The following is an 8,602-nucleotide window of genomic DNA, read 5'->3' on the forward strand; positions in this document are numbered from 1 at the left end:
GGCACAGCAAGTAGGGGAGTCAGGTTAGTTTTCACAACCCAGCCAGCAAAACTTGTCACATTACAGGAGAGTAGGAGCAAGTGACCAACACACACAGCAATTTATGCACATTAAAGTAACTACCTAAAATCCTAGGGTACTACTCTCATCATCCACTTTTTTTTTTTTTTGGTGGAAGGGGGAGGAAAAAGGGTGGGAAGCCTTATTTCAGGTACTGATGCTTTAGTTCTCCCCCTCCTCCTCCCCCCCCCCCCAAAAAAAATAAAAGAGAGAAAAGAAAATCAACAGATGGTCAATTTGGGTATGGTGACATTTCTATGGGGAAATAGACTAAGCAGTCTTCAAACTGGTATTCCCTATCCCCTCTACCCCCAAAATAAATGCACCAAGGATGTAATAGCTGGTGAAGACTGTTACATACAGCGCTGATTCCAAGTGGCTCACTATAACTTTTGAAGACAGACAGGTCAAGAGCAGATGTCATCTTAATTTCATCCCAGAAACTTCTTGCAACAGCAAAACAATATGGAGAAAAAAATGAGATGGAGAACGAACAAAAATCTAAAGTTAATTTGCAAGTGGTTTTTTGCCGTCCATCCTTTCCTTGTTACTTCTCCTTAGACCCAGTCAAGCACAGTGAAGAAAATTAAACTTCCAAGTAGTCTTTAAAAACAGCTCGAAGCACTATAACAACTTTATAGTCATGCCACATAAAAGAAAAATGGTGTTAGCCATAAAAGAACACCGATATTAAAGAATTTACTGTGAACTGTTATCTACAGACAGTTGCGTAAGCTTGGTAGTAACATCAACTCCGTTGTCTCCAACAGGGAGGGCAAGTACAATTCCGATTCTAGAATCGGAATGCAAATGGACAAAGTAATCCTTTACACTGAGATTAAGGAAGTAATACACCCTGCAACATACTCTATTACCCTTACTGCTGCTTTCTTTGCATTCCTGCAAGTTAATCAAGGTGAAATGTGCAGTCAGGCATGCCTGGAAACAGCTAACACTTTATGTGGAAATTCTAATAAAATGAAATCCATCTTGTAACAAATTGCTAGTTTGTAGAAGTTGCACGCTGACTTCAATATCAGAGTCAGCAAGATTTTAAATTGAGTATCGCCTCCATTAAAAATGCCTTTTTTTTTTTTTTTTTTTTTGCATGGCAGGGCAAAATCTCACACGTGCCTTTGAAAGAAGAGCCTTGCAAAAAGTGAATTTTACTGGAAGTAATTAAACAATGGCTTTTGCGACATTTTCCCCCAAAGCTGATTCTGTGCTCCCGCTAAAGCAATAATCACACACATGAAAACATGTTAAGTCTGATATATATATATAATTTACCTCATTATTGCATTTGCAGATATACCAAAGCGGACACCTCATAATCAATAAGGTTTTATGAACACATAACATATGCTTAGAAGCAACAATAATCATGGTACAAGACATTACTTCAAATAAACCTCACCAACTCATTTTCTTTTGGGGTTCTACTGACATTGCAGAAGATTGCAGCCAAGCTATTAGCATGCTTTTCACATCACTGATTCAGGATGAGACATTCAAGCTGTCATGTAAATGCCATCAGTCTTAAGTTCTTTAGATACACATTCCAATAAAAGTTTGTTTTTTGTTTAAGAGAAGGCCAAAGCTACTTTCTTTTTACTGTTTCTCCATAAACAAAAAACGGACTGAAGTTTAAGGAAAGACGTCAAGTCCTGATATGTCAAGTACTTTGACACTGCAAAAGCTTACCCTCAATCTTAAAATGCATTCTTGAAGGTCAGTCATAAGTTTCAGTTTAGTGGGGTTTTTTTTGTTTTTGTTTTTGTTTTTTTTTTAATCTACAACAATGACTGAGAACTACTGTTTCAGAGTGGTAAGCTGTAGGTGCATCTGGAAGTGCACCCATTTAACAGGGATGGCATTAGGGAGCCCAGGAAATGCTGCCACTCCACCAAATTAATGGAAGGCACATTTCAGAGCAGGATAAGGGATCAGGCTATCTCTGAACAAGAGACACTTGATTCTCCGCACCCTCCCTACCAGAGGAACCTGCTATTAACACTGTTACCATTCCGACGTGCACATCTGAACGAAAGGTGGCCAAGAATGCCTGTTACGTTCCTGACATATGTCTACCATAATCATTGATGATGAATACAGCTTCTGGGGCAACCTTAACTTTGTAGGTCACAAGCCCTACACTTGAAGCTGCAGATGCGATCCAAATCGACTCAAAAGCTCTAGCTGGTCTCCACCGAACCGTCCTGCTCCAGCCATACCTGCTTCTAGCCATTTCCTGAGAAGCCTGAACATTATATAAGGAAGGAAAACACCAAGGATCAGCTCCACAAGCCTCTGCTCCAGACTTCAAGCCCTTTTCCCAACTGCTTATTAACAGAGAGCAGCTCACTTCTGACAAGCTTTGCAGTAAATTAGAATGCATAGTTTCAGGTGAGTTACAGATGCAAGATATTTATAAGAAAGAGCAACTCATGTCTTGGGATGGTTGAAGATGACCTCTATACTAACCCTAAATATAAATGCAAATGTATTTTGGAAAATGATATACTGAAACTGTAAAACTGGAAGTTCTGGGAAAGAACGAAGATGCCTCTGATAAACTCTACATTAGCAAGTAGTGCAGCACAGTAAGAGCAGCTCTGAAGGCCAAAACAGTGCAGACAGCAGAAACGTCAGGTCCTCAATATTACAGGGAGTTTACTTTGTATTAAGTCTAGTCTGGTACCTAAGTTAGGTATTAGATTCTTCAAAGCTGCATGCACCTACTACGACAATATAAATCCTAAACCAAACACTGATGTTCAATTCAATGACATCCCTCAAAATAAAGCTTGATCCATTTCATTAAAAAAAAAAGGCAGGGGAGTGTAAAGTCTCATGAACTACATTGCCTCATTTCTCTCCCCATCGCAGTAGCACAGTTTTAGCATTAAATACTTATTATTCTCAATACATGAATATTTTAAGGTTTGATCCCTGGCTTAAGTGACTGCACATTTAGGAAGCACAGGAAAACGAAGCACAGATGCAAGATGACCTCTAATAAAATACTGTTAGTAACTTACCTTTTTAACTACGATGAATGTTAATTGCAACCTAAAGATCTCTACATCACCAACACAGAAATTCATTATGTTGAGTCTGTCCATTACATTCCATCATTTTAAGTTCACTTCAGATCAATATGTGGAGTTTCAGTGAAAAGTTAACTCCCAAACCAGCTGGCATGTGTAATATATTAATGTGTCTAAATAAAACCAGAGAACAAAAAAAGTGTTTGGCAATACAGCTTTAAATGGACACATGCAAATAGTTCCAAGTGTTTTCTTCTCTGCCAACAATTTAGAACCCAACTTTAAAAGTACGCACATCTGCAACACATTACAACCACCAGTTTAAATGTTACTGTTGAGAAGACTATATCAAATAGGACATGCACCTATAAGGACTCTCACTTTGTAGAGTTATCACCATCATCTCTCTCATTCCTCAGCTCTAACCCAGCACCTTCACTGTGTTCCCAGTGTGCAGGACAGTACTAGGCACAGCTTCACCTGGCCAAGCAGGTAAACACTGTCCACCCAGACTGGTGGAATAAAACCAGAGCAGTGACAAGACGCCAATTCCGCTATGGAAAAAACATTTAGTACACGCAAGACCACCTTCCAATTTTATATTTCAATACATTATCTGAGCCATACTGCTCACCAATTTTTGGTTGTGGAATTTCAGTACTAGATGTGCAAGAGGAAAAAAAAATATGGGACACTCAGTGTTTATAAACCCTAGTTTTCCACTAATTTTGTTAAATTCCTGTCTCCCCATGGTGCATACAGGTACACTTCCACCTCTTCAGAAGTGCCTTTCTAAATGGCTGTGAAACTACCAATAGTTTCACACATAAAAACTTTTTATGGGCAAAAAAAGTATGCCTGTGCCAGAACAAATATATTTTCTGTACTATGTTACTATAATACATCACTTCAAAATCTGATTAAATACAACTAGACTGAAATCATTGTCATTGTCATCTAAAATAGAGATCAGCAGCCTGTCAAGGATAGCATGCAGACTGTCCTATTCTTTACCAAACCAGAGTCAGGATGCCAGCAGAAACTCCGGGGGAACCAGATGCTCTCCCTCAAAGCACCAAAATATAACCAAATCGCCTTACTTACAGTATTTTGCTTAGATGCAAATAGCTTCAAACCATATCTTGGCAAATTGAGAATTTGTAGTTGTCTTCTCACATATGGCTCTCAGAAGCAGTTGTAGTTCCAGTTCCTGGACATTACATTCTGTCCAAGAATCTGCGCACATGCCACCTTTGGCCTTCAAGCCACAGGTTGTTGACCTCTGTTCCAAGTCCATCTTTACCTACCTAATCCCTTTGATATTCGTAGGGCTACTCCTGAGTGAAGATTATGGAAAAGGTATGAGCCATGTTTAGAAACACATCCATAAACAGCTGGTTTGGAAATCATATTTCTAAACTAAAAGATAAAGTGAAAAAAGTGGCACTCACCATGTCATCCCATCATCAACTCAATATTCCATAAACTGATAACCTACAGGATATAACAAACTACTAATTAATAGATTCCTAATCTGAAGTAATTTCTTTTCAAAGCTTAAGGTCTATAAGGGTAAACCTCATCTTGGCCTTTTTTTCAGTAACGCCTTGAAAAGTGACTATGCTTACAGCTATTTCTGAAATAAATAACATTTAAATAAAAGTAAATTTTCCCGTAAGGCAATGTAACGACAGTTTCTTGAGACTCATGACTCTCTTAGTCTTCCTTTACACAGAGAAAGCCTTCTTTCAGTTACAACCCTTTGGGTCATAGCTCCCCAGAACTTTTAAAGATCCAGATGATGACAAGGGTGGCACTAACAAGTATTAAAATTATGTTTCAGTTTGAGACTAGAAACATGCTGCCGCTGCAAGCTTCCCTCAAAAACAGTATTTAACACAGAACTCTGACTTCCCACTTGTAATCAGTCCCTAATAAAAGATATTCAACTCTCCAAATTGCCCTAGTGTCCTTTTATAAGGCAGGTAGAGATCACATATTACAGGAAGCTGCAATCAACATGAGCAGCAAACAATACTGCCATAAAAAATCCCGTAGGTTAATCTATAAAGCAGCAGTTTAAGATCACTCCTGAAGGTCAATTCTTGGAAGGTGAGACTAAGGAGAAAAAAAAAATCCCGAATAAAGCTCTTTGAGCAAAAGTAAGTTTTATTTAAGAATAAATTGTTTTCAGAAATAAATCCAGCATCCGCTAGATACATCCTCAGATACCCCCCTTCAAGAAAAATTTAACACCAGTAGTAAAGGCCTTTAAGACAAGAGGCAGTCTTTTATATTTTCTTCAAAAAAAATAAAATACTTGGACGTTTTCCAAAATGGGGCATGAATTACTATCAGTGTGTGCTGAGCAGACATTTAGACAAGCTCCAGACTAGTGGATTCATTTTGCAGACACTCCAGTTTAGAGATAAGATGAATGGAAACATCAAAAGGGGTTTCTTCACACTACTATTTAACTGCCAATACCCTATAACCTCCAGTGAAGAAAGAGTAGTGCTGCTGCTGGCCTGAGACCCGGTTCCTTTCGCCTTCCTTCCATACTGCCTGCGTTACTTTTGGCAAGCGACCCAGGTGCGTATTTACAAAGGACATCTAGGTCCCAGGAAGAGCCTACCAATGCCCTTACACATCTAGGTAAGGGAGCACAGTGCCTTAGAAGAAGCAAATAACGTCCGCGGTTGAAGGGCTCAGAAGAGGCGCTACCCAAACGAGCGACCTCCTCTACAAACACGAGGGTTCAGCCGCCAGTGCAGCTACACAAGTTTGAAGGGTACTGGAGAGAGCGCCAGAACCGAGTCAGCACAGCACACAAAAAAAATAACTAAACAAACAAGATTTAAAAAGAAAAAAAGAAATCTTTTCACAACTTTAGGCTGCTTTATTTCACTTCAGCCCACGCAGTGTTAGTCCTGGAAGGAGCCTTAAAGCCTCAGTAAAGGAAATTCTCAAGCGATTGCAGCATATTTCCTCCTGCTGGTCAGACTACTACAAGCCAGTTCAGCCACCGGACCTTTCTCCGCACTGAAGCCTAACTCACACCGGTTCACGTTTAACCGCGATTTTATTTATTTAATTATTTATTTTTGCTTTGGGGTTTTTCCCTCTTCCTTCCTTCCTTCCTTCCTTCCTCCCCTCCATTTTGTACAAAAGCCTGGGCAGGGGGAAGCCCCGCTGGCTACCTAAGGACGCCTCCCCCCCGACAAGGATACGAGCAGGTTCCTCCAGAAACGCGAAGGCCTGGGAGGGCAGGTCTCTACACGGCTGTATTTTACACATTAGCACGCGGAAGGGCGCGTACGCGCGGAGCTGACTGCGCCCCTCGGGACCCGCGGGAGCCCCCCTCGCTCCGCAGCGATCTGCGGCAGCAGCTCCGCGAGCAGCAGCACAAAAGGCGCCCGCCCGGCAACGGCCAGAAGAGGCCCGCAAAGAAACCCGGGCGCTGGCGCTCGGATCAGAAAGCGGCGCACGAAATAGAGAGGGAAAAAAAAAAAAAAAAAAAAGCGCGGAAGCAGGCGGCGGCGCGGCGCGCACCAGCGGCGGGCGGAGGCCGAGCCGCCAGCTGCGGCCCGACCCTGCCCTGGAGACGAGGTGACTTTTAAGATGTCGGAGAAGAAAATAAAATAAATAAGGTGAAAATGGAAACCGCGCTCGCCAAGCACCACCACCACCACCCCCCCCTTCCCCTCCCCGGCAAGCCGGCGGCTCCGCACGGGAGGAAGGCGAAGGCGGCCGCGGCGCCCCGCGCGGTTTCCGGCGGGCCGTTACGCGCCGCCGCGGCCGCCCCGGCGCCGCAGGGGATGCGCGGCGGCGGCGCGGGGGAGGGGGGGGCTCCGCGCGGCGGCAAGGGCCGGGCGACATCTTGGCCGCGCGCGCGCTTCCCCCGCCGCCGCGCGCCCTCCTCACCCGCAGCTCCTCGAAATCCGCCATTTTCTACCCGCTGCTGCTGCTGCCGCCGCCGCCGCCGTCGCCGGGCCCCGCCGCCGCCGCCACCATCGTGCACCCCGTGCGCGCCCCCGGCACGTGACGGCGGAGGGCGGCGCCAGCGGCGGCGGCGGCAGCGCGGCCCGGCCCGGCCCGCGCCGCCGCCCGAGGGCACCGCGCCGCGGGCCGGCGGGGCTCTCCCGCTGGGGCAGACCGAACGAAACGAAAAATCCCGCTCACGGGCATTTTTAGGTGCCCTTCAGTAACAAAGGGAGCAGCCCAGTATTTCACGGGCACCACCTCGCTTCCGAGGGAGCCTTATCTATTGGAGAACTTGGGGCGCTTAAGGCAGGTCGTGTCTTTTTTTCAGCGGCACCTTCCTCCTTTCTGTTACTGTAACAGACTGGGGGTTGCAGTGTCCTGAAATGAAAGGCTGGACTCGAGAGCCTTGCTGATGCACACAGCTAAGAAAGCAGTAAAATTGCTGCGCATTATTTGTGTTATAATGATAACGCGACGCTTTTTTGTTAGTAAAAAAAATGAAGCAAAAATGTCACTGGCAGCAAACTTCAAAACTGGCTAATGGGTTTCCTGCGGTAAGGGAAATGCTGAGACACTTAGAAATACAAACACTGAGGCGCAGCTGAGAACAGTATTTTTCTAGAGCAGCCAGAGATCAAGATCTAGTCGCAGCAATTACTTATTCGCAATATTTGGTTGCGTCAGCAACCAGGCTGTTAAACCCAACAACTGATTTATTGCAATAGAAAGCGGAGGCTGAGCCAACAAACAGGCAAGCAGCCGAGCCGACTCGCCGGGAAGCTGGAGAGAGCCGTTGGAAAGGCCCGAAGTACAAGACACCCTTGCTCGCGTTAACCGAGAGGCGGTACATTTTGCACAACTGACAGTTTTGGGGAGTGGAGTAGAAATGGCCCGAGTCTGCAGTAAGCTCTGCTGCTTCTGCCAGACCGTTTGGGGGAAGAAATAGTGGAAACAGTTCTGCCACTCAAGGGCAAGAGAGGAAGGAAGGGGTACAACAGGACCTCTGCTAAGGCTTGATGGTAACCACTGATAACTAGCCTGTATTTACATAAGGCCAAACACAGGACTAGCTTATAGTAGTCATCACCTTGAAGGTTTAAATGATCAAACAGGCACAAACTCTTTCTGTTAGTCAAAAAATGAGAATTTGCAGTCTTTAATCTAGCATTGCGCGTGCTCTGCCACACTGTCTGATGAGTTCAGCTCAGTGAACTATGACCATCATTCATCTTTTTCCCTGCAATTCAAAATCAGACTAAAGAGGCGAGCTGCAGGTTACCTCCTCTTAGATCATTAAAGCACACATCAGCACAGACTAGACCAAAGCTTTGTCTCTTTTTTTTTTTTTTAAAGCACACCCTCATGCATTTCCTCCTTTAAATGCATATGGAAAAAGTATCAAGGTTCAAACTTGCACCAGAGCTGGGTATTGCCTTTTTCATGTACACTCACCTCTCATTTCATAACCACATCTGCAAGCCTTCCCACCTATCACATCCCCAGCATCT

At 44.2% G+C, this 8,602-nt stretch overlaps 1 protein-coding gene across 4 annotated transcripts in view; it reads right to left on the reverse strand.

Moving 5' to 3' along the window:
• PIAS2 (protein inhibitor of activated STAT 2) overlaps positions 1-7,133 on the reverse strand; it is a 33,671-nt gene extending 26,538 nt beyond the window's left edge. For 3 of the 4 annotated variants that reach the window (XM_062599111.1, XM_062599113.1, XM_062599114.1), the window contains exons 1-2: positions 7,035-7,121; positions 3,102-3,283 (exon numbers count right to left, since the gene is read on the reverse strand). In XM_062599111.1, coding sequence (XP_062455095.1) covers positions 3,102-3,185 — 84 coding nt within the window. In that variant the 5' untranslated portion in view covers positions 3,186-3,283; positions 7,035-7,121. Of the gene's footprint in view, positions 1-3,101; positions 3,284-7,034 lie in introns of all 4 variants that reach the window. The other variant, XM_062599112.1, reaches the window with a different exon arrangement.
• Between the last annotated feature and the right edge of the window lie 1,469 nt (positions 7,134-8,602).

This window comes from Rhea pennata, chromosome Z, assembly GCF_028389875.1.
Source record: "Rhea pennata isolate bPtePen1 chromosome Z, bPtePen1.pri, whole genome shotgun sequence".
Taxonomy (NCBI): domain Eukaryota; kingdom Metazoa; phylum Chordata; class Aves; order Rheiformes; family Rheidae; genus Rhea; species Rhea pennata.